Below are 27097 nucleotides of genomic sequence, written 5' to 3'. Positions count from 1 at the left end.
ATTGATTTGCCATAATCAATAAGTGGTGAGCCTTTGCTCACTTTTAGAAAATGAACTAAATTGGTCATGGACAGCCTATAACATCCAGATCTTAATTTTGAATTGTTTAACCAACTTTCTCACTGAAAGTGCACATTTGGACGTAATACCTTAAATCAAAAAACGTTGGCACCTATTATATATTTTTTTTCCACTTAAAGTCTCCAAATTGGTTTAAGGATCTCTCAGCAGAACAATGCTGATGGAGCATTTACATTTAATGCAACTGGCCAAACAGCTAGGGTTGAACAACTTGCAAGTTGTTGTACAAGTGTACAATTTTTCAGGAGGAGTGCACCGAGAAAAAAAGAGAATACCAAAGATAATGCAGTGCTGTATAAGGATAAAAGATGGTTGTACATGTTGGTGTGTTTTGGTGTCCCACAAGGACTTCATTTTAATCAGATTACCGCTGGAAAAAAAAAAGGTTCACCTTGTATGCAAACAGTGAGGAAACATCAAGCAGGGGCTTAGGTCAGTAGTATCATGTAGTTTCATGCTGACATGATCTTCCGTGCCAAATTAGTCAGGATAGCAAGGATCACAAGCAGTCCAGCAGAATGCAGAAGGAATACAGATCATGTTGGTCACAAAGGTGAACTTTTAATTAAAGTAATTTGCAGGAAGAGTTTATAACCTCTGCCCAGGAGGTAATTTCACCGGCATTTATTTGTTTGTTTGTTTGTTAGCTGGACTAGGTCAAAGGTACTTAATGGTTTTTAACAAAATTGTAACTAAAGATATAGTCCTTACACCACCGAACAATCGAACAATCCATTAAATTTTGGAGGGGGTCCTCATCAATAAATTGATTCTGGATCAGTTGAAAAAAAGAAATCTCTCTTTCTCTTGTCATTGCCAAAATTTAAAAAATTCATGACTCGGTTCGCAATTGAGTAATAAAATTTGACTTGAAATTGAATTATGTCAGGTTGGTTCCTCAATTACCTCAGTGAGTTTGATTCTGAATGGATCTGGATTGCACATTTCATCACAATTAATCATACATTTGGACCTACTGTATGATTATTAATGGGGATTGAAATTTTTACAAGCCTTTAAAATATGACCGATCATGGTACCAATTTCATCTTGTTTGTCTTTGTTGATGAAAACGTCAAACATTTTTTGCCACCTATTTAGTCATCCTTCCTTTGTAGTCTTAGTCTTCAGTATTGATTGAGTCAAGTAAAAAAAGCATTGTTGACAAAAGCTAAGAAAAAAAAAAAACATTAGTTGATTAAATCACCTCTTAAGTTGAACTGGTATCAACTAATAAAGGGAAAGGGAAACTAAAAATTAGGATATCAAATTCACTCCCTTTCAAATACACAAAAACTACAACAAAATCTATCCAAGTCCATATTGAAAAGAAAGACCAGAGAGAGAGAGAGAGAGAGAGAGAGAGAGAGAGAGAGAGAGAAAAGGTGGACTTCACACAAGCACCAAATGAAGATGTGTTGCAGGAATGAGTCATCTCAATCCAGCTGTCCACAGGGCATGTATCTGATTAGCATACCCACACACACACCAGGAAATGTAAATATTGTAATGAAACCTGCTCAAATAGTATCAACCCTGCACTGAGGATGAGATCCCATTTATATTGACCATATTCAGCTATATTTAATGCATGTAAGTATGGTGTTACACAATTTGAATAATTGTTATTAAAACAGTATGTAAATACAACTTAGATGAACTGATGTGACACGGCCCACTCCTTCAATTTACCCTTATGACATGGATCATTTGGTATTTGATGTCATCAGTTGCTTTTTTTCATTTAACACAAACACACACGCACACATGCATACACACGTACTTAAATTGGCAGTGCTGTTGTTACAATCAACATATCGAGGCATTTTAAAATGCAGCATCTGTAGGCTCAAAGAAACAGAAAGATGAGAGAGCATGTTTTGCTTGGCTTAAGTTACGACGGATGACACACATTCAGGAAGGTGCAACCATGCTTGCCTTATTTATACAAGTTGCTGTTCAGATGTGCATGGCATGGGGCTGAAGAATGTGTAAAATGAAAGGACTAAAACAGCTTTACTGGACAGTTTGGAGAAGCGCCCACAAAAGGGTTGTCTGCTCAGCCGGGCTGAACAATTTGGTACTCTACAGACTATGAGGCACCCCATTTGGCTAATGAAGTCTCAGACTCTCTTCACACTGCAACCCCAGCCACTGCTCCACTATGAAATGTTGTACTCATGAAAGTAATGAGGGAGGGAGGGAGAAAGACTCTTCTGGACACTGATAACCTCAGACTAAACTTGCAACCTTACGAGACAAGGGCCTAATATCTGGCCGTCAATCAGCCCCAGCATCCCTGGCTGGAGTGTTTAATTACAAGGATCAATTATTTACTGGCCTCCTCTTTCACCACACCGTACTCCCAAAAAGGAGTGCAAAGAAAGAGAAAAGAAAAGAAAAGGGTGCTATGACCCATGGGAAGAAATGGCAGTAGATTTAACTGGAAAAAAATGAAAAAAAGCTTGTGGGTTACAGGATAACATGTATTCTGTGATTTGTGCAGGTACAGTGCTGCATGTGCTGTGAAATTTAAATAAATGCAGTTTGTATGTAACAATAATGCAGTTCACCATCTTAAGAAGATGCAAAGATAGTTTTGATGACAAATTGAAGCAAGTGAACAAGGCTTCACATTCAGTCCTGAAAAAACATATGACTAACGATGCATATGTTATGAAACAGTGAAGCACAATTTATAAGATAGAACTCATGCATTGCATGAATACTGAGTGACTTGTTCACTTCAGTTGATCCTATAGCAACTATCAAGGCTTTTGACTAAAGCAAAGTTCTCCCTGTCTTGCCGGAGCTGCTCGATCAGCAGCAGGAGCTCTGTGCCCAGTGATCATCCGTCAACTGCGAGGCGATGGAGAGCCTGGGTCTGCTCCGTATGCCTCCGGTGGAGCCACTTGTCGCAGTACACCTGCTTCCGCAGCTGTCTGCAGTGTCCTCACGGAAGCCAAGCCTGCCGACAAAGTCTGACCTTCTGCAGTCAGCCCTGACTGAGCGGTCTTATAAGGCGGCGGCGGCGCTCTTAGCCAGAGCACTTAATGTGTTGCCCCTCCTCACGGCCTCCCAGGCGGAGCTGTGTGACAACCTTGGGCGATCTCAGGACCCGGCCAGATGGGAGGAGATGGTGGTGGTCACTGACTCATGCCTCCACGTCCAGTGCTGCATGGTCCAGGCCATGGGGAGAGCAATGGGAACAACGTTTCTACAGGATAGGGCACGGGGGCTCGACCATGCGAACCTGTCCAAGAGCGAGAATGGCGATATCTTGGATATGACCGTAGTTCCGGAGGGGAACTTTGGCTCCAAGGCCAAGAAAAAGAAAGACGAGGCGCTGTGCCTCTGTCTCCCTCAAAAGTACAAGGCTCCTCGGGGCTCTCAGTTTAAGGCATGTGAGGCATCTCTCGGTAGACGGGCTGCAGCAGATGTCCACTCTCTCCCTCAAAGGCAAGAGATGGGCTGAGCTCGCAGCACCGCCCTGGGTGTTACAGACAATCTCGGGAGGGTACAGGCTGCAGGTCACCGCTGTCCCTCCTCATTTAGCCGACATTGTACACTCACAGGCTCAGAGAGAGTCAGCCCGTGTTGTAGAGGAGGAAATCCTCTCACCGTTAAAGCGGCAATCTCTGTCTCCCGCACTGTCAGAGAGGTTTTTACTCCAGGTATTTTCCGGGATTCGCGCTCTCCTGAATTTACGTGCTCTGAACAGATATCTCAGGAAATACAGGTTCAGCATGCTTACACATGCCTCCCTGCTGCATCTGGTACGTCAGAACGATTGGTTCACGTCTGTCGACCTGAAGGATGCATATTTCCATATTCCAATATATCCTCCCCTCAGAAAGTATCTGAGATTTCCTTTCCAGGAGATATGTTACGAGTACCGAGTTCTCCCTTTCGGCCTTGGTGCAAGGAAGCGGCGGTAGCCCCGCTGAGACGGCAAGGCATCCGCTTGGCCACGAATCTGGACGACTGGTTGCTTTTGGCAGAGTCGAGAGACGAAGGCCAGAGCGCACACGCGTATACTATTATGTCACCTAGACAACCTGGTTTTCGTGAAAAACGCGGAAAAGAACATATTGGACTTGGCATTCGGTGCCTTTCACGGCACGCCTTTCAGATGCATGGTTGAAGGCTTTCAGAGCATGTCTCATGCTTTTCCAACGGGAAAAATCTGTTGAAATGACATTGTGTCTTCAGTTTCTCGGATTGATGGAGTCTGCCATCCTTGTGACCCTCCTCTGCCGCCTCCACATGTGAGTGCGTCGGTAGCCCATGATGGGTGATAGTCACACCGGAGCACGCCAGGGCTTGGTGCCACTGGTGCGCCCCGCTTTTCCTGACACAAGGGGTACCTATGAGCACCGTCACGTTCAGGAAAGTGGTCATCCCGGACACCAGTCTGACGGGCTGGGGCGGGGTGCACATGGGCCGGTCTGTTATGGGTCACTGGGATGTGAAGCTCCAGAGCTCTCATAAATTATTTGGAGCTTTCAGCGGTGTTGCTATCACTGAAATGTGTCCTCCTGTTCCTCCTGTGTTGTCCGTCCTGGTGAGGACGGACAACACAACCACAATAACGTACATCAAACTGCTAAGGCGGATTGCGCTCCTGTCGGCAGCATTTGCTGGCGCGCAAACTGATCTTGTGGAGCAGTGGTCATTTCCTCTCGCTGAGAGCAATACACATCCAGGAAGCCCTGAACACGGGCGCAGACCTGCTGTCCAGTGGGGGCGCCGATTCATGGGGAGTTGATGTTGCACCCGGATGTTGTGGAACAGCTGTTGGCCTGTTACGAATGGGCCGTGGTGGATCTGTTCGCCGTAGAAGAAAACGTGCAGTGCGCGCTGTTTTACTCCCTACATAACACCTCGGTTTAGACGCACTAACAAATGATTGGCCACACGTGCTGCTCTACATCTTCTCCAGGGTGAGGGAGCACGGCCAAACCCTGATCCTGGTGGCTCAGGATTGGCCTGCGATGCACTGGTTGGCGGAGATATACCGGCTGCTGTGTGTTCGCCCCTGGCAACTCCCGTTGCACAGGGACCTGCTGTCACGGGGGTCTTCTACTGGCACCCAAAGTGCCTGGCACTGTGGGCTTGGCCCCTGAGTGGTGCAATCTGTTAGCCGTGGGAATCTCACAGCATGTGATTTCAACCATACAGAGCGCTTGGGCCACCTTCACTAGGTATCTGTTTGACTGTAAGTGGAGAGTGTTAGGGGGATTGTGTCGCCAGGTGGGACACATCCTCTTTCAGTGTCCGGTGGGAGTGATTTTGTCATTCCTGCAAGATCTGGTGAAGTCTTCTCCATGTTGAAAGTGTATTTGGCAATTGCTGCCTGTAACATAGGCTGTGGGGATAAAACAGCAAACCAGCATCCACTGGTGTGCCGTTTTATGAAAGGACCATGCAGACTCCTCCCCGTGTCCAGGCCGGTGGTGCCACCGTGTGATCTGGCTGTGGTTCTGGAGGGACTTAAGCGTCCTCCCTTTGTACCATTAAGGGAAACAGACTTGAAGTTTGTGTCCCTGAAAACAGTGTTGTTACTAGCTCTGGCGTCAGCTAAGCGAGTCAGTAACATCCATGCGCTGTCAGCGCACCCGTCGTGTGCTCAGCTGTTCCCAGGCGATGTGAGGATGGTCTTGAAGCCCAACCCAGCCTTTGTTCCAAAGGTGGTGGGTTCATGTTCTCTTATTGACTTCACGGCCTTCTCTGCCTCACAGGGTGAGCAGCAGCCTCATGTGTTGTGTCCGGTGTGTGCGGTGCACACTTAAATGGACATAACAGGGAGCTCCTGGACTCTGCCCCATAAAGGGAAGCCTGTCACAAAGCAGCGTCTGCTTTAAAAACCCACTGATTTGTTGTAATACTTTTAAGAAGACAAAAAACACAAACCTACAGCTATTTCAATACAAGGTCCTCCACAGATCCCACATTACCCAACAGAAAATGTATAAAATGGGCTTCTCTTCAACAGACATCTGCTCTGAGTGCACCCAGGGAACTAGTGATTCCTATTTACATGCCTTATGGCTCTGTTCCCCAGTTCAACAGTTTTGGTTTCTAATTACTGAAAATTTGTCCTCCATTTTGGACTGCAGGATTTCTCTCTCTCTAAATCTATGTCTGACAGGAGACCTGACGATGCCTGGTCTTCCAGCAAACCAATCGCAATCCATCCTTGCGACACTCACCATAGCAAAAAAACAATATTAGTGAATTGGAAAGATAAAAAATCCTTAAACATAAACCAATGGCAAAATCTCCTCATAGAATGTATTTCCATGGAAAAGATGTCAGCTCTCAGAAAAAAATAAAATAACCTGCTACCAATCCCTCCAATTGTACGTAAGATTGTCTGCAGTAAGGGAGCTACCACATCCCATATTGAGACATTGAACGAGTATTATGAAAGAGAACTTTAGGTTATTCACATAATCCCGGTTCTCTGAGTAATATGAGAGAGATGTCTCACCAGACAACCCTTTTTGCTGGGTGTGAGAAGAGGTGTTTATTTTGTGGACGGATACGTTTCATTAGCCAGTCAGGATTCGAAGATGAAGATGAAGACAAAGACGAAGACGAAGACGAAGACGAAGTCCGGTAGCCCGGCCTAAAAAGAGAGCTGCTCTTTCCTCCAGTAATGTCAACTGACTGCTATGCCTCAGCAGCTGAATGTAAAAGAGCACAAGTTTGTGTCTGAACAGAATTAAATGTTCAAGATTCAAATCTATTCTGCAGTTCTCTCATTTTGAAACAGGAATTTTCTAAATCAATACATTAGACTTTTTTTTCGCACTTTATTCTAATGGTCTAACTTGGTTATTGGTAATACAGGACAGGCCTGAACCTTTAAAGTCTGCATGGTTCACCCCCCTGCTCTCTACATTAGAATGCATTTAAGCTTTGTATGTTTGTTTGTTTGTTTTTAACACAAATCTTTTAAGGCCGGGTTACCAAACTCAAAACCCAACTCACTTTGTTGTTGTTGTTGTTCTTCTTCTTCTTCTTCTTGTGTACACTAGTTAAAATCGCTACTCCCCTGTTATTCGTGAACGGATCGGGCTGAAATTTGGTAGGTGTAATCTAAGGATGTGTACGCATCAATGCTCAGTGCCTAATTTTTGATTTGGGGCCCAGGGGGAGCTCAAGGGGCCCCAAAATAAAAAATAAAAAAAACGAAAGTCAATTTCTCATTATTAGTCAAAGATTACCACGATTGGTAATACTGAATCTTTGGCACATACCAATATATAAATGGGGCCCATTACCTCGTACTTGTCATGGGGGCACCAGGGGGACCCCATTTTTTCAAATAACTACTCCTCCGTTAATGCTTGCTGAATCGGGCTGAAAATCGGCAATTTCTAAATTTATCGGCACATAGTCATGTGATATATCATTTCAAAGGCAATACAACATAGATTATGATTTTATGTTGCACAATTTCATTTGTTTTACTCGGTGGAACGGAGTCATTTCACTGAATTCTCGGGAACGTGGTACATGCTGTTCGGCGCGGAGACGTTCCGCGGGCCCGGCCGTAGTTCATATGAACTTGTTTAAGAAGCTTTAAAAGAAAACTTATTTATACATGTGACATTTTATAAAGTCATTTTATTGGTAAGGATAGAAGAGACATCCATTTAACAACATGACTACTTAAAGCAGAAGGTGTACCTTACACGTAGCACTAGCCAGTAGATCACACTGTTAATGCATGAAGATACACACACATTCACTCCTGTCTAAACACTCCAATTAACCCAACATAAATGTGTCAAATAGCTACATGTAAAGCCCAATTCAGAAAAAGGCCAGATAAATAATATTCACATGTACCCAACACACACACACACACACACACACACACACACACACACACACACACACACACACACACACACACACACACACACACACACACACACACACACACACACACACACACACACACACACACGAATAGATTTTTATTGTTATTCTAATTGAGCTGAATCCAGTGCCTTGCAATAGTACACATGGGTGTCAGATTCCACTAAGCCTTAAATTTCAGCTCGGCTCTGTTTCCATGCTGCTAACCTGCCACTCCATATTCAAACTATCTGCTCTGATTAAGTCATTTGCCAGTTACATTTCAGTCTTAAATGCTTGCACCTTTATCTTTTTAAAATATCACATAATGAGGACGTGGGGGTGAAAGGAGGCATTGACCGATGGATAGATGATAGTAATTACACGCTACGAAGAGACCAAGGGGGAAAGACTACACAGTATAAAACAGGCTAAGAAAACACACATAAAAGAAGCAAGGATATGACCAACGCCTGTCAAGAGGAAATCAGAGATTAAACAGGGCAAAGTGAGACAGGATGAATATAAGATTAAAAAAAAAAGCATGAACAGAAAGAAAACAAGACTTAACAAGGTAAGACAAAAATATAGGTAGAACAAAGACATATGTTCGACATTTATGACAAACCACTTGGGAAGTTGGGTGCACTTCATCCCAAGCTGGTTGAATGTATGTTTTAAAGCAGGTTTTGTTGATAGTCAGATGGATTTCTATCAAAACAGCACAAACTTCCTTCATTCAAAATGTTACACTACTTTTATAGGAAGGCACTACTTCTATAGGAACTGTAGTACCACATTACTCAATGGAAAAAAGTCCTCACAATCTCATCTAATTTTGACTCTTTGTCAAACGCAGCACAAACTATGAACGTCACTCAAAAAACTGCAAAAACTAACAGAAGTCAAATTTCCTGAACAGACTTTCCGTCTTAACAAAAATAGGGGAAATCTTATCCTATTGTCCAAATGTGTATATGCGTTCATGCAAATTTAACTCTCAACTGATATTACCACTGAATGAAACTTTAGGTTATGTATATAACCCCGGTTTTATGAGTAATATGCGTGAGATGTCTCACTATGGGTTGCAACCTCTGTCTGCAGTCCTCAGAAACATTTATTTCAATTTGATAATCTTGATTGGCCAGTGAAGCGCGTCCGTCGCCTAGGGGGTCACCCACCTCCTATAAAAGGAGGACACAGACAGACGTGCGCCATTCAAAATAAGCACCTCTTCTTCTCGTTTAAGCAAGAAGGGTAGTCTGGTGAGCCTCCACCACTCAGTGTGACAGGTGTTGCTTAGTAACTGAGGCTCCTCGTCATATCCATATAAGCAAGAACTGAACATAACACATTCGGCTGCTGCTCACCCTGTGAGGCAGAAAAGGTCAATGGGAGAACACGAGCCCACAACCTTTGGCACACAGTAAGCACACAAGCACTCTGTAAGGTGGAGGTCACACTCTGTGAAAGTCCGACTGACAGATTGAGACACTCAGGGGACCCTGCGAACAGGTTCACCTTGGCCCGTCTGTAATGGGCCCACAGCTGTCGTACCACCTCTGGGTGTAGCATCCATTCCCCGTAAATCGGCGCGTCCCTGGATAACAGGTTGGCGGCCACGTTCATGATCCCTGGGACAAGAGGAGTCACCCAACACTCCACAAGATCAGTTTGCGTGCCAGTGACAGCAACCAACGTGAGCGCCACCGCCCTGACGGTGGTGATGTCCATCCTCACCAGGAAATGATGTCCCCTGAGAGACGGAAGGAAGTCGATCAGCGAGAGGAACACCACTGGCAGTTTCAAGTAATTTATGTGAGCGCCGGTGAATCGCATTCCAGCGACCCCTCACACACCCGCCCCCGTGGGTCGCCCCCCAGCCTGTCAGGCTGGCGTCCGTGGAGACCACCTTCCTGGACGTAACAATGCCCATAGGCATGAACAAATTTGCCCCTTCAAAACAATTTCAGAGACGCCCCGAACGTCTCCACCCGCTCCGGTGAAAAACGCGCGGTGAACGGCACTGAGCGTAGGGACAGACCCAGGAAAATTTCCTGTGTAGAGGACAACACGCTCTTTTCCGCATTCACCACAAATCCCAGATTTGACAGTTGATCCAGCAGAATGCACATGTGCGCCCTGGCCTCCGCCTCTGATTGTGCCAAAAGCAGCCAATCGTCCAGGTACGTAGCCATGCGAAAGCCCCACTTCCTCAGCGAAGCAATCGCAGCGGTACTCATAACACCCCCCCCCCCCCCCAAAAGCAAACTATAGGTACTTTCTGTGAGGGGGATATATTGGAACATGGAAAAACGCGTGAACCAATCGCCCTGTCGCACCAGACCAAGGAAGGGAGGAATGCATGAGCATCATAAAGGTGTATTTCCTGAGGTACTTGTTCAGGGCCCGTAGGTCCAGGATGGGACGGATCCCAGACCCCTCTCGTTTGGGAACCAGAAAGTACCTGGAGAAAAACTTCTTCCAAGACTGAGTGGGAGGGGTTCTACAAAGGGGATGAAGCTGGAAAACGAGGGAACATCAGTTTCATCATCAGAGGAGAAGAAAGCTGTCAGGCAGTCTTTTTCTTCCTCCTCGTCTGTGCACGCTGAGCAGGCTGTGCTGGAGCAGCAGCAGCCGCCGGAGCTGTAGGTATACCGGGCCAGGTAGGCAGGCCTCGACGAGGCTGTGGTGGGGCTGGCTGGGGAACAGAAGGTCTTGCCGTTTTAAACTGCGGACCCTGGGGAGGAGACTGGGGAAAAGCCCTTCGTCGCACCAGTGGAGACGTGAGAGGGGGTTTCCTGGGGAGACAGACGCGGAGAGTTTTAGTGTCTCTCTTTTTCTCATTGCAGCACTGCTGTATGGAGGACAAAGTGGAGCAGAAAATCCCCTGGGGAACAACAGGGTCATCCAGGACGTCGCTCTTTTCTGCGTCAGACAGTTTAGCAAGGTCGAGTCAACGGGCTTGCTCCTGAACAACCATGTTGCTCATCACCTTTCCCATAGCCTGCATAGAGCAGCGTTGGGTGCGGAGACACGTCGGTAATCGTGGATATTTCCTCCATTGTCGCAGGGTTCGAGACAGTGCAAAATCCTCGCAGAGTTCAGCCTGATAGGCGGTGAGGAGAGAGAGGACATTCAGCGCCTTGACCGAGAGGGCAGCGGCCGCATACGCCCTAGCGGACAGGTCCGACTGAAGACGGTCCACTCTGGACGGTAACACTGGTCTCTGGGGCTGTCGCAGGAGCAGGTGAGCCACAACGAGAGGCTCCACCGGCACTATACAAAGCAGTCCGAGGCTCTCCATTGCCTCACAGTCGAGGGATGAGGCACCTGACACTGGGGATTTCCCGGTGAACAGAATTTGTCTCACAGCGCCCTTCGAAAACGGGAGCTTCTTCCCTTCATAGCGAGACCTGGGGGTTTCAGTCATTACGGAGGGCCATGGAATGGCCAGCCGAGCCACAGCGCGTTTACACACTCCCACCGTGTCCAGGCTGGAAGGATAGGAGATGGGCACAGAGCCCTCCAATTCTTCCTGGGAGGCTACAGAGGTGGCATGAAACCTGCCGAGCCGGGGTGATGAAAGGTCAGAGGAGTCTTCATCAAACTCTCCACAGAGGAGGGAGACACGAGGTCGAGCTTGGAACCCCAGCTGGAACCCTGAGCAACCGCAGTTTCCATCAGCGGAGTCTCCACGGGGACACTGTGAGGGGGGAAGGAGTCCTGCTCAAACAGGCATGCCAGCCTCCTGTGTAGGCTCTGTGCTTTAAACATGGTGCAGTGCTTACAAGAGCCCGGAGTTTCGACCGCCATGCGGGCATGTAAACTACAATTAAAAAAGAAGAGCTATAAAACTAGGAAGACTGACTGAAAGAATATGTAATGTATACTGACCTGTGAATTTATTTACTTGTATACTGCAGCATTAGATTACAAAGTACCTCTGGAAGCTCAGCAGTGAACATCTCAAAAAGTGCAAACAAGAGAAACCAATCCATCACAATCCAACGCATTTAATTTATACATGCACCAATCAATGCTGTATTTATTTGTATCAAGGCATCATCTATACCTGTATTATCCTGTAGGGTCATGGGTTCTGCTGGTCTCCTGCCATTCAACATTGGGCGTGAGGCAGGCACTCCCTGAACATGACACCAGTCTATCCCATAGTACACACACACACAAAAGACTTCATATGTGCACACACATTGACACCTACAGCCTATTGAGACTCATGTACTGAGCTTACATGTTTCTAGACCAAGAGAGGAAACTGGGGTAACCAAGGCGAACCAACGCAAGCACAGAGAAAAAGAATTGAACTCCACACAAGTCTACCACAGCTGTCTCTATATGATTTTATATATAAATATGGAATATGGAAAAAAATAATCAAACCTATACACTAGATAGGCCAGGTATTCTTCTCATATCTGATCTGTTGGTGAAAACCAGAGGTGGGCAACTAATATGACAGCAGAATGTGATTGACTCAACTATCATTTTAGGTATTTTTGTTGTAATAATGTGTATTTTTGAAGTAATTTTGTGTATTTCGTTGTCATTTTGTTTATTTTTGTAGTAATCTTTTGTCTTTTGTTGTCATTTTGTGTAATTTTGCAGTCGTTATGTGTATTTTTCTGTGTTTTGGAGTAATTTTTCGTTTTCACCATGGAGGCCGCATGTGGCTCCCGGGCCGCCAGTTGCCCACCTCTGGTGTTAACCATCACTGATAGATTAAGAGTTGAAAGTCAGACTTCACTTTCTGATTGCCTGATAGAAACGTGGACACTGTAGATAGCATACCTATATTTAGCTGTATAATTCTTTAAATGAGTGATATGCTGGTTGAATCATGCTGATGAAGACGAGTAACCTGTGTACACATTCATATACATTCATAAACATTTACAACAGTTGCGTGAATGCAAGCTGTGAATGTAACTTCATACCATTTCCAGAGAGCATCATACTGAGAGGTCTACAGCACGAACTGCACGAAAAATAAAATCTATCATACTGTTTTTTAATAGCATCTGATTGGCAAGCTGTCTTGGGACAGTTGGCAAATGGGCGGACAGCGGAGGAGTTTAGAGGTGCTAAAGTTCAGGCAGGAGCGACGCAGCACCCTCTGTTCTGCCAACAGCCTTACAGTGGCGCAAATTCCTGACTAAACTGTTGACCCGTGGCCCCCACCTGCCGTGACCAAGCATTATATATGGCGGGAGGGGATGTTTCCTCTCTTATGCATGCCACACCAGAAGGCTTTTGACTCATGCCCATCTGGCCTTGTAGTACATACATTAAGTGAAAGCGAAGATCTGGCATCCTGTCAAATTCCTGTTTATCTTTCTAACAAGTCGTTATGTAGTGCATAACAGACTTTTACCTTGGCAACAAGCAACTCAGGGAAAAGAAGATCAACAATAAACAGGCCATTTTCAATGTTTGTCTACAGAGTGAAAATAAAAGAACCGTAGAAAAGTTTATGCAAAGACTTTTTTAATTCAGTACATAAGTAAAAATGATCCGGAGTTGCTCGTGTAAAAGCCTGGGATTGGCATTTATGTTTTCTGACACCTGAGATGACAAAAATATTAATATCATTTACTTTAATTTTGTGCAAGTCCAGAGAAAGGTTAGTTTTCAAACAAAGTACGGGCTCATATTCCTACAGTTAGGGAAAAGTAAAAAAGTGCACATTGAAAAATATGATTAAAAAAGCTTGATTAATTTTAAACTTTGATGACAAATTTATTTTTGATAAGTCAGCAAAAATAAAAATATTCCACACAATTTTTTTTCTCCAAATTTACTAGAATTGAAGGTAACTGCATTGACATTGGACATACCAGCAAACTTCATTAAAAACAATATAAGGAGCTCTAGGCAACAAAGAAAAGCATAAATACTTTACAAATGTAAAGTACAATAGCATATATAAACATTGTTTGGTTCTTTCTTACTATGGACTTGTTAAGTGCACTGAGATTACTTTGTCGTAATTTGCGCTATATAAATACAGTTTAATTGAAAGTTTAATTGAATAATTCTGTAGTCACTTGTAGCAGACACTCTACTCTCACATTCTAACCTCATTGCTCTCAGGCAGAGTCAGCCACAGAGGGTCTAAGCTTCTGTTTAAATGGAACCAGCCTCCCTTGGCTCATTCAACTACCAACGCTGTTACTTTATTCACATCATATATGACAGAATTGTAGGCTGACATGTATCGTAGCCCTGGAGGCACTAATACATGAGTTATTTCCTCCATTTGTACAACTTCACCTCAATATTCCATAAATAACCTTTATTGTGTGTCTGTGAGCTGATGCTGTTGACCTCATGGCTCATATATTTATTGGAAAGGCACAAAGTATTGAAAAGTATCAGCCCATTTAATCTTAAGAATCAAGGACTTTTGTTAACTTGTTTTGTTGAACTACAGGTCATGTAGAGCATATGCTCATACCGCTATCTAAACAGTATGTTCCCTTAACTTTGCAAACTGGCTTACGGGGTAGTGTGTAGCTTTACCTTTTTGTTATCGATGATATTTCCTCCCAGAAACTGTCAAAAATCCAAATGAAGGCCTCTAAAACCACATCTTTTTATACTTCATAATAAATAACAGTTTTATATTTGTCTTATTGACAGTGAAGTTCATGGCGAAAAAAAAAAAAACAGCCGACTATGGCAACATTTTCTCTCATCTCTCTGGTTCGTTATCGTTTATCGTTGGAGTCACATCTTGTGAGTTTAATATTAAAAAACAAGTTTATTTTTGTTTTTTTTTTAAGTAGGTGTACAAAGTACGGATACTTACAAATTTACGTTGTAAGTATCACATTCAAATTTAAAGCTGCTGGTCACAAGAAAAAAAAATTCGGATAAAGTTTCCTTACCTACTGCAAGGAATTCACTATGATTTCAGCAATGATTAGCACTCGTGCAGAAGTGAAGACCGCCCTATTCAAATGAGCGTTTTGCTCATTCAAGGAGACGTTAGTGCACAGAAGCACACAATGACATTTGAGGAAGTGAAATTGGAGGCAGATGGACTTCTCTGTCTGCTGCAAAAACATTTAATAATGTAGAAAACTTAATAAAAACTTTTTTTTTTGCTCCATCAGGTCCTGTAACTTTGCTCTGATCGGTCCATGAAAAACAGGCAGATTTGGACAGAAATCATCCCATTGATCTGCCATTGATCCGAGTTAATGCAGCAACACAGTCTGTCAATCAGTCTGCACCATTTGAAGATTATCTACTGACCATCATCCAGCAGGTCTGAGCTCCTGACTAGCGCTGTGTCAGCACACTCTCATATGTGAACATTGTGCCATCACTGCGTAAATTACGCATCTGATCAGCTGATTCTGGCCTGATGCTCCTTCCATCAATGCAACACGAGAGTTTGACGTTCAAAACATCACTGGAGCGGTGCGTACATAGCGACATCCATGCAGCTCTGCGCACAGCATCCTCTCTGCACCACATTGTGTCACACACACACCAGACTCCACACACGCACCGCCGCGGGGGTGCAGCTTTCTCTCCCTCACACACACTTTACTCACACTTAATTTTCTCATTCAGTGGCTGTTAATAATAGACTATTGTTTTATTTGAATTATTTTCTTATACTAGAAAGGTTAACTGGAGCCATTTTTTACATCTCTGTTGTGTTATGTGTCAACATTTACTGCAGCGGATCTCTGCGTGTGTGTTTGCACCTGCTTGTCATTCGTACTATTTTCCGGTGCTAAAACAATCACCGCAAACAGTTCCAGATTTGATTAATTTCATTGCCCCCAATGCATTAATTCATTTGCATGTCCACCTCCCATTTTTTGCGCCCCTTATGAGATCCGCTTACTTTACATATTCATCAGAGGGAAATATACTAAATGGATTGGCGGCGCATTCTGATGCGCTGAAGACGCACAGTCCTGATTCCCTGAAGTTGGTACTCCTTGTTCGCACGTGGAGTTACGTCTGCACACGTTTTAGTTCCCCTAAACCTTTAGTGAATCCGCACCAGAGTAGGGTTGGGTATCGGTGGGGTTTTATCCAATACCGGTGCCTACTCTGTATTTTTTAAACGGTTCCGGAGCTTAAACCGGCACTTTAAAAAAAAATTAACCGCATACACTTTGTCAAAATACAATACTCTTATTTTCAGGGCCAAATTGAATACAATACTACCTTAAATAATATATATATACAAGTAACATCTGTAAATAGTAAATAAACAAAAACCTTAAAATAATATCCAATAAAACATTATTATATTAAACTATATAATACTGAAGATGAATATTGTTATCATGATTTTATTTGTCAATAATCATTAATAGCCTTTGTAAAAAATAAATAAAAAAGTAAATCATATTTCAATATTTTTTTAAAGCTATAGGAAGCCATTGCAAAGAATCAAAGAGCCACATGTGGCTCCTGAGCTGCAGGTTGTAGTAAACCCCTGAGCTAGCCAATCTGCTGCATTCCTGTGTAAATGCAAAACTGTGCCTTTTAAATCTGGTGTTAAAGCTTAGGTTTAACATGTTGTCTACAAACACGACTTGTCATGAGCTTAACATTAAACAGAAAGTCAGCAAACACTGAGTTGAAGTATAAGACATAGCTCATATGTTGTTGTCACATGTTGAATGGCAACGGTGTTTGCTAAGAGGAAAGGCTGCTGTCATCATCTGTGATGAAGTCCGCCACACTGGCAGCAGGACTCACTTCAATTTGTCCAGGGAGGCCAACACTGACTGCTGCTGTTGTTGATGTGCTTAGCTCCGGGTGCACGACGCATTGTTCGGCTTTTAAGTAAACTCCATGTGGTCTTATCCTCTCGCTATCAGTTATGAGCAACGGGTGTGCTGAATCTGGTCTGGTTACTACCGTTTACGTCGAAACCGGTGCCATATTGGTGCCGTGTTTTGGTACCCAACCCTACCCCAGAGTGTTGGCTTCATTGATCAATAAATTGAAGATAGTTTGCTTTAAAAAAAAAAAAAAAAAAGATGTAAAAGGTTGAAATTGCTGCTAGAAAGCTTGTTTTGATCTCCACTGTACTCACTCTGTTATTGAAATTGGGTGAAAAGCTTTTCGCATTGCATTATGGGATGTCTCCGCCTCCAGGATGGTGATTTCTAGTGTTTCTTCACTAAACAAGGAGGACAGTGATTCGCTTGACAACATTTTTGCTCGAGTTATTTCCTGGTCTTCCCCGTGATATCAACTCACTCCACCAGACATTCAATTTCGGACGGATTTAGATCTTTCAGTGTAAGCCCCGAAAGAAAAGATCCAACTTTGTTTTACAACAACTTTCAGACTGTGAGAGCATCAGAAACGTGTTGGGAAGGCACATTGGCAGTGTTTTTGTAAGCAAACATAAGGAATCATTGCATGAATGAAGTAAAATCACTTTGAATCTTTTACATCTTTTTTCAAGTAAAAGATCTTCGATTTATTGATCTATGAGGTCTTTATCTGATAAAGGAATTTTATGAGCAGCAGCTTTAACCAGTAAAAACAAGATTCAATTCAATTCAGGGCTTTAATTTCCCAAGTCCTGCGGACATGACGTCAAATGACGCTGATGCATGTTCTCGATGGCTTGGTGAGGTGTCGACTCAGAAGAAGAAGACTGGGTTCTGCGGAGGCATGCGCAGAAGTCTTGCAGTAAACAGTCACGTGAACTGCAAGTAAATAAATTATTGTTTCATAGTATCAGATGCACTGCTATGAAAAGTTCATACGGGCTCCCCAGCTGGCTTGGCTGATGGCTGCAGTTACCCTAATGCTGCTTTCACACCGGATGCGTCACAAAATGTTTGTGCGACTAGATTACATACAAAGTCAATGGATAGACGAAGCAGAAGCAAAATCTTTCCTGTGCGGCGGTGCGACCCGATCCGCACGTCAAGAACGTTGGCCGTGCAAGCGCGCTCCCGGTTTTTTGTCAATTCGCACATTCGCTCAAGTTGAAAATATTGAACCCCTGTGACTGTTTCGCATGACAAAAGCCAATCAGAGTCTTTGTTGACGATGACGTCAGGCCATCAACACGGTCTGTACACCTATTCAACAATGGAATAGAAGCTGTGTGTGACCACCTGGAGCTGTATGACACGGCCTTTATAACCAGGACCGGACTAGGAAGGCGGAAGCAGGTAAAAGTTTTCTCTGTAGTTTTCATCTTTGAAAATCGGCATTAGCCGCTAATCACACCGGCTTTTTTCACCGGTGGTTTATGTTTATGAGAGGAGAAAAAGGAGCGCAGCTCCTCGCTTCAGCAGGCAGTGAAACTCACCGAGTTGAATGTGTCGCTGGTGGGCGGTGCTTCACTTCAAACATGCATATGATGCGGATAGGAAATTTTTTTTTGGTGTGAACGTAGCATAACGGCCGTGGTGTCACTGTGGAATCTTATTTCTTGATCCTGCCCTATGCTTCTTTAAGTACAATGAGAAAGTTGTTTTTTTTTTTTTTTTTTTAAACTTTGTTGCTTCCTAATATAACATTGGCCCTCATAAGTATCAGCATCACATTTGGGGATGTAAATTCAATTGTGTTAAATAACACATTTGCATATAGTATAAACAGATTTCAAGGAATTATATTACTAGGGGGCCAAGCCCGCGGGGCCAGGGAACCGCGTATGTAAGCATACACGGTTCCTAGGACCAGCAGTGTTAGGAACCCTATTGTAATTGTAAAGATTTTCATTATTATTATTATTATTATTATTATTATGTTTCCCCCATTTAAAGTGGTGCTGCAGGCTAAACCATACAAGGTAGGGCGATGCCCTTTGGGGGTTGGGTCCAGACCACCCATACCTTAGACGCAAAAATTCACATATGTCCGCCAGCAGGTGGCGCGATAACAAAAATCAACGCGTTTGACCTATAACTCCCACATCGTTTGTTGCACATTCAAAAACTTCATATCCACAGATTCCTTGAATAGCACTGAATCACCTGGGCTAGGCCACGCCCATTTCCACCTAAACTTTTCTCGGAGCAAAATCACAAAAACTAGAAAACCTACTTTTTCAAACTCCTCCTTGGGGTTTTGTCCAATCAGCGTGAAACTTGGCACATAGAGTCTTCAGTTGGACATGATCTACAGTTATCAAAATTAGTTTGTTCGGGTAAAATATACACAAATTATTAATGAATTAAATTTTCTAGCGAGCTATGAAAACGCGAACTGGTACATATCTCGGTCAAAATAAATGTTAACGACACCAAATCTGAGATCCTTAGTTATGTGACTGTGAGGAAATGCGCCAAAATTTTAACAATTTACACCACTAGGGGGCGCTGTAAATAAGGAATATTTATCTCTCTTAAATGGCAAGACCAATTTTTACCAAATTTGGAGGGTATGATCTTGGGTCCCTCCTGAGGCAATATCTCAAATTTATTTGCAATTGGTCAAAGTGGGCGTGGCTTATTACATCATAATATATAAATAAACAAACATTTATTTCAGCTGAATTATTATGTTGAGGGCTGTGAAATTTACAGGGTAACTATAGAAGAACACACAAATCACCCATACCAAAAAGTGCACCACTAGGTGGCGCTATAATGGGTTCAAACGCATTTTGGCCTGTAACTTTCACACTTTAAATCACATCTTCCAAAACTTCACATCCACCTGTTCACAGCAAATGGCACGTTGGCCTGTGTCCTGACGCTCGCCCCAAGCCCGTCATCCTTCGTGACGTACTTCCACGGGCTCCGCGAAACCTGGGGGCAGAGTTGCGCGGGAAGGTTTGGCCCCCTTTCATAACTGCTTGCAGTTCTCGTTAATTTAAAAATTGGTGATTTTAAAATATAGATAAAAGAACACTCCTGACCCATGCACTACAGTAGCTCATGTTTTGACACATTTTAGAAATAAGCCCTGCGATAGACTGGCGTCCTATCCGGGGGGTTTACACTGCCTTACGCCTTATGCCTTATGCCTGCTAGGAAAGGCTCCAGCATCCCCTACAACCCTGTACAGGATAAGCAGGTATAGGTAGCGAGACGAGACATTTTAGAAATCCTAAAGCAAGTGTCAGCTTACCTGTCCTGGTTGGATGTCTATGTAATGAAGCACTTCTTTAACCATCACAGGCATGTGAGGGGGCTTCCCAGATGTAAAAGGTGATACTTTTTTAGATTTTTCATCAAGACTAGAACCACACGAGAAATTAACTACAGATGAGGGCAAGCTGAACCTCAGCATCCCACGTGCTTTTAACAGAGCTGAGTGTGTTTTTGACCAGACTGAAATGGTGCAGACACTCAGTCCAAAAGCCATGATCTGTGGAGAAAAAAGAAAATGAACTCAAAACTTAATCAGGAACACAAATATTTTCCACGCAACCAAAAAGACTTCTATGGAAGTAGTCAATGGAGTTGATTGTGATGATTTGTAAGGATATGAAACAAAAACTAGGAATCAGATCAAGGTCAATACCATGACCAAGTTGAAAACACAAAGGCAGAAGACAGAATTCACACCCATAGATGGTAAATTTATTGATTGAGTAATTTGGATGTCTTTAATGATTATTAATTTAAAAAAAAAACAAGCTAAAATAACAAGTAATGTGCCTCCTTAGAATGAAAGGAACCTTACTGTCTTAGCATTTTAATACTGGCTGTCAACAACTTATGCTGCATTTTTAGGCACTAACTTGTCAATGCATAGGTAAGTCAAACTTCATTACTGAATGACTTTTGATGATTATTTGACTGATTATTTCAACTGCACATATTAAATTGTATGTAAACCCATTAGGCAGGCAGGCAGCCAGGCAGGCAGGCTTGTGTTGCATTAGTGGCTGTGTTAGTTTCCATGCTATCCTTTCTGTCGCTTTGCCACGGTGTTTAAGTCATATTAAAACTAAAAACAACTGAACCATTAGAAATGAGTCGCTGCACAGGATATTCACTTTAAATGCGCTGAGCACGATAGCCAGTCAACGTCCGCAAAGTTAGCTGTAGCTTACCATAGCACACAGACGTACAACGGCACAGCTCCGCCCCCAGCGTCATTAGTAGCGTAGATCTCGTACGTCACTCTAACACCGCCCACGAGCCAGTGAATGAACATCCAATCAGCTGCGAGTGACGCATACGGCTTGTATTTGAAATTATTGGCGCTTGTCGTGCTAGCTGTTGCTATCAAACAAACATCCCACCGAGCCGATATTAACTATAACCACAAACACTGGCATGACGTTTAGCTAAACGTTAGCGTGGAAACGAGGAGAGATAGTCGTTATTCGTGAAAGGTAAGGTAAATTACACGCACGATGTCTAATAGACAACAACTGCACGCACGCTGTACTGTTGGCTGTTAGCAGGTTAGCTAGCGGGCGTTAGCACCACTGACAAATCTTTGTAATGTAAGCCTCTCTGTGACTACAGACTGTTCACAACAGCTTTATTTTGGTCTACTGCTCAAATTGCTATTTCACTACTTAAAATGTGGTGTTTAGGCGTGTGTTTTTAAATTGTCACCCGGTTATTTTAGCACTAATATTGTACCTTAACGTTTGTTACCACTGCAGTTTTAAACAACTTAAATGCAGAAATGAATTATCAGTCATTTATGTTGCAGATCTGTTTTATACAAGGTCATGAGTGTTATATACAGTATAGCAACTGCATCAAACTCAAGGACCAATGTTGGTGTTCAGATCATCTAATCCTGCATGTTTGTAGTTTTTGTCAACAATTTATATTAAGCAGGAAATTAGCCAACATAACACTTTATTGTTTGTTTTGTTGTTGTTTTAAATCTGTAACTGACAATCATACAATATTGATTAGATTACAGTAAAGTCTCACTTGATCATTGAGGAATTGTTTCTCTCTGTCTGACCCAGGCAAATTAAAAAAAAAAAAAACTGTAGTTATGACACTTTTGCTCAATGTGGTTTTAAATGTGTCACTCTGATGTTCTAGTCAGACACATACAACAGAAACGGTTAGGATACATTGATGGGACATTCATTAACAATCACGTTATCACTACTGATGGTCAAAAGGTAAATAAAAAATCTTCTTTATAATGGCACATATCGGCTAAAATGATGCTGGTTAATATTATACTCCTAGTGTGCAATGAGCATTCATAATTTCAGCAATGGGCCTGGCACATGTTTTTGTTTACATTTTGTGACCAGCAGATATATGGTGCTGTATTTACTCCTTACAAAATCCACAATAAAGAGTACATTTATGTTGCAAGATCATTTAAGCATCTAGGTTCTCCTAATTTGTGTCACTCATGTTCATTACCAACAAAAAAGACAAAATTGAGATTGTGCCAAAGTTTAATGTAATGGCTTTTCAAGTTTAACCAGTAACCCAAATTGTTCTTAACCAACTTCTCCACTCTATACACTTTTTTTTTCTTTTTTGGTAATCTTTATGACTGAATAACATGTATGTGAGATTTATTACACTCCTTCTTTTTTGTCTTGCAGCACCCCTTCATTACGACTGAAAGATCAAAATGACAAACAATGTGTGCAGCCACGTAAAGGTGGTGGTCCGTGTAAGACCAGTTAATAACAGCGAAAAGCTGGGAGGCTTTCGAAACGTGGTCCAGGTCGTCGATAGCCACATGCTCATATTTGATCCCAAGGAGGACGAAACATTTTTTGGCTCACAAAGAGTCAGAAACCGAAATATTAACAAGAAGGCCAACAAAGATATTACATTTATATTTGACCATGTCTTTAATGAGACTTCTACTCAAGAAGAAATTTTTGAAAATACCACTAAAGGAGTGTTGGATGGACTAATGAATGGATTCAACTGTACAGGTAAAAAAAAAAAAAAATTATATGCCATTATCACCTGTACTTAAGAGCATATTAGAAGATTAAATGGCCAGACTGTCATTGACTCATTTGACAGAAGCCTGGATTAAAGGGGGTGTGATGCTAGCAGGAGGCCAGAGTTAACTGTGTGCATGTACTGCTAGATAAAAATCACCAAATCTCTTTCTGATTTGCATTTTCTCACAGAGAAAATGTATCTGTTCAGACTCCTGTTATCAATATAAAGAGTGGATCTTTAATGTTTATATATACTAATACTATTGTGGTGGTCAGGAGATGAAATTCCCCAGAAACAACTGAGAAAACCAAAAACTTCTAAATTACCCAAGTTCCGTTTTGTAAAAATACTTCGTTTCCATGTCTTGTTTAAACAGTTTATTTTCCCATATATGGGCTATCATCAGCTTGAATAATTAGAATTTGAATCGTCTGCATCTGACACCTGGTAATACGTTTAATACTCATTGCTTAACATTACAACAACTTTGATATGCAGCTTTCCAAAGGGTCAGTTTTAAAGAAAATTAGACTCTGCATTGTGTCAATGCTATAAACTGACTTGTTATTTGTGTGGTTTCCCTTTTATGGTTTTTTTTTTGCAGTATTTGCCTATGGGGCTACAGGAGCAGGCAAGACTCATACCATGTTAGGCTCACAGTATGACCCAGGGGTCATGTATCGCACCATGAGCGAGCTCTTCAAGCGTATGGATGATGCCAAAGAGGAGAAAGAGTTTTCAGTGGCGTTCTCATACCTTGAGGTAAATATATTGATCTAGTTTTTGTATTTTGTATCAAGAAAATATTGTCCACTTTTGACCTGTTGAGTTATAGCAGTAAAATGGACACCTGAGTTAGCGCATTATTGTAAAACATTTGTGCACTTTGTGCTCTAATACTAGTCATATTCAAACTAACGGCTTAGTTTAGCTGATAATTACAGTTGTTCTTAATAAAATCTTTCCTTCATTAGGTCTACAATGAACAGGTCCGAGACTTGCTGGCCAACGTTGGCCCTCTTGCTGTTAGAGAAGATGGCTGTAAAGGAGTTGTCATTCAGGGTCTCACAATGCATCAGGTAACAGTGGATTCTTGTTTCTGTTTAACATACATTCAATTGGGTTTTTTTTAATTAAATAGCCCTAATATATTCTTGTTGGCTTGGCTTCTTGACAATAACACTTTGTTGTCATTATGTGAGTAATCAGTTGTAAGAAGGATTGAGTTTTCAAGTTCCCTGTGGGAAAATCTAATCTTTCCTCTGGTAAAACACATTTTGTTGACATTATTATTAATATTAATTTTTAAATACTTTTTTGTTTGCAAATCATCATACGTATAAAAACTGTTAAGCTGGAAGCTATTTTATGTGCATACCACACAAACAAGCTGTTCTAATGTTTTTTTAAAAATCAACATACACCTTTTATCGTACTATTCAGCCCAAGTCTGCAGAGCACATTCTCCAGGCTTTAGATTCTGGCAATCGAAACAGGACACAGCACCCCACTGATATGAATGCCACCTCTTCCCGCTCTCATGCTGTTTTTCAGGTATTACTATCCAGTCTTTTTTTTTTCTCTTTAAAATCTCAGCAAACCTACAGACTGCTCTATGTTGTTAGGACAATGCATTAAAGTTGGGCTCCTGTTTGTTCTGTATTATTGTTTACAGGTCTATTTGAGACAGAAGGAAAAAACTGCCAGCCTCAATCCTAATGTCTGTATTGCCAAAATGAGTCTGATTGACCTGGCTGGCTCTGAAAGAGCCAGTGCCACCAATGCCACAGGGGCACGCCTGCGTGAAGGACAAAATATAAATCGCTCTCTTCTAGCCCTCGGAAATGTTATTAATGCACTGGCAAACCCAAAAGTAAGACTTATTTACTCCATGTTTTTATTTATGGTTTTCCTGTTTCTTTATACAGAAGACTGTGTTAAAGTAGCACAATGATCATTAAAGGGATTCTGTTTGGTTTTTTAAGAAAAAGCCCCACATGACAGGAAAACGCAAGGTGCTAAAAGGCTGGTGCTAACAACAGCATTGCTTGTACTGCCTCCACACACTTGGGTTTTGACATTGCCGTCAGTTTGTTTCATTTATTGCTCCCATTAGATCAATATAACGTTTCACATTTGGCAGCTCTTTGTTATATAAAAAAAAAAAGAAGAAGAAAAGAACAGTTCTTAGTTTATGGGGGGGGGTGGCTGAGATCTCCACACAAAAAAATGTCACATTGTTCTGAGGCAATTGTTCAGATGTGATTTGCATTTTCTGAACATGCAGAAGACATTGTTTAATAATTCTATCTTCACAAAGTGGGCTCTTTCTAAAAAGCATTCGAGAAAAGTTTAAACTTCTTTTAACAGTAACTGCCATCACGTGATAGAAGCATGGAGAAAATGTGAGCCCTACTGATTTTGTGGAGTTTCAATTAATTTGTGTATTGTTTTGCAGATGTCTAGCTGAAATAGCTAAAACTGAATTAGTTGGTAATTTACAAAACAATTAATGGTTTCTCTAACTTTTTTGCTTTCTGCTGGGGGCCAAATTAGATGCTCTCAAGTGCAGGATTTGGCCCCCGGGCCTTGAGTTTGATACAAGTGCTCTACAGTATGGTTGGTGCTGTATGATGTTAACCACCTGCCTCCATATGAAACAGATCCTGGGAAGTGTTGAGTCAACTGAGTATTTGGGTATTATTTCATTCCAGTTGCATACATTAACCTGTCAAGCAGTCTCCTCAGTTTACACGTTCATCTCAAGGGATCAGGGGCAAGTAGACCACATGCATTTAGGAAGTGCTCTGCAAGTCTACCGCAGCCATGTTGAAATACGACCCATCTTCAACAGGTTGCTTTGCTCTCAGGCTAAAACTCTCATCTTTGGAAGATAAAATTAAGCTGTTGTTTACCTGTGCCATCATTAAGTGTTGCATCTTTAAATCAAATATCATGCTCCGTCACAAGAAGGATGATTGTTAGCGTGCTAGAGTCTCCTGTTGGAAGCCAGGGAATGAATGTTGAAGCTGTTGTTTATATGAAAGAATGTCCACACTTGTGCTCGGGCTGACGTGCCATTTACTTGAGTGGGAAGAATGTCTGCTACGTGTGGTCGAGCTGCTTATTGTGTCATCTTGATGCTATGCTGCCCAAACGTTTTAGTTCTGTGTCATTAGCCTTAGGCCACATCCAAACCAGTGACGTGACTTTTGAAGACACGCGCCCTCTTTCTAGTTATGGCCTCTGTCCACTCAAGGCCAGCGTTCCCCCACCCATGAAAGGGGCTTTCTGTTGCACTCATAAAACATGAATACTTTCGATAGCAAGGGCTCATCTTAATGATGTAGTCAATGAAAGCTTGACTCCAAGAATGACACTGTTTGTTAATAACTTTGAGCTACACAGTAAGATTATTTGCCACTATATTTAGTGATAAGTGGTTTATTTCTTTTCAATGGACATTTCTTAAATTATTACTTTGTTGTCATCATGCTCATGTTGTGGAGAGGGTATTTATAATACTCTATGATTTTTTTTTTTCTTGCATTTGAAAAACGGCTGCATACACATCTCCGATCCACTTCTTTTGCCTGCGTAAAATGTTTATCACACAACTTTTTTTGTTGTTAGAGGTGCATTATGTGTTTAAAAATGTTTATCTAGATGTGCTGTAATGTACTATTCTCTGCCTACATTTGCATGAATAATATATTCATTTTTCCACTAATTATAAAAATCCTTTGCGGATCCCAATTTTGACTTTCCAATATTTTCTTAGTCATACGCTTGTTAAATTGTGATTTTCCTAAAAGGCAGAGTAACCCCGACACCCCTGACATGAACTACAGCTCAGTTGTTTGAATCCAGATGTAGACTCGGGGCGTTTTCAGTGAGAAATGCAGGCACAGCCCTTATCCCCATCTCACATAATTTACTCTCTTCTGTTAACTCATCATTAATGTGACTTTCTACAATCCCGTGCCCATGAGACCCTGACTCACCTAAGCAGCTGTAGTTTATCTAGCACCAGTATTATAGACCAATGTGTGGTCACAGACCAGCTGCAGAAAGACCTCAACCTTAAAATGAACACATCAGCCTGATTTTTGTTTCCCGTTAGTTTTATTGGTCCCCGCAAGACAGTATATCATTGCTAAGCTTCTCTTGTGGAGCATGTCCAGATGGAGAAATTATTTCAAGGCACGCCTCTTGTATATGAGCGCTCCTCGGCATATGACTCCTAAACCCTTTTTTGTTTTGAT

General features: G+C 42.2%; 2 protein-coding genes across 4 annotated transcripts in view; one reads left to right on the top strand and one right to left on the bottom strand.

Moving 5' to 3' along the window:
* The window catches only part of mettl15 (methyltransferase 15, mitochondrial 12S rRNA N4-cytidine), a 72811-nt gene extending 51788 nt beyond the window's left edge, over positions 1-21023 (bottom strand). Inside the window, exons 1-2 of the mRNA XM_028443118.1 lie at positions 20990-21023; positions 20059-20298 (exon numbers count right to left, since the gene is read on the bottom strand). Of these exons, the coding sequence (XP_028298919.1) occupies positions 20059-20298; positions 20990-20992 (243 nt within the window). The 5' untranslated portion in view covers positions 20993-21023. The remainder of the gene's footprint in view (positions 1-20058; positions 20299-20989) is intronic.
* kif18a (kinesin family member 18A) overlaps positions 20980-27097 on the top strand; it is a 29525-nt gene continuing 23407 nt past the window's right edge. For 2 of the 3 annotated variants that reach the window (XM_028443116.1, XM_028443114.1), the window contains exons 1-6: positions 20980-21274; positions 22475-22816; positions 23437-23594; positions 23807-23911; positions 24276-24386; positions 24508-24705. In XM_028443116.1, coding sequence (XP_028298917.1) covers positions 22504-22816; positions 23437-23594; positions 23807-23911; positions 24276-24386; positions 24508-24705 — 885 coding nt within the window. In that variant the 5' untranslated portion in view covers positions 20980-21274; positions 22475-22503. Of the gene's footprint in view, positions 21275-21331; positions 21389-22474; positions 22817-23436; positions 23595-23806; positions 23912-24275; positions 24387-24507; positions 24706-27097 lie in introns of those variants that run through there. The other variant, XM_028443115.1, reaches the window with a different exon arrangement.

Source organism: Gouania willdenowi, chromosome 3, assembly GCF_900634775.1.
Source record: "Gouania willdenowi chromosome 3, fGouWil2.1, whole genome shotgun sequence".
In the NCBI taxonomy this organism is placed as follows: Eukaryota; Metazoa; Chordata; class Actinopteri; order Blenniiformes; family Gobiesocidae; genus Gouania; species Gouania willdenowi.
This window is presented reverse-complemented; position numbering and strand designations above follow the sequence as displayed.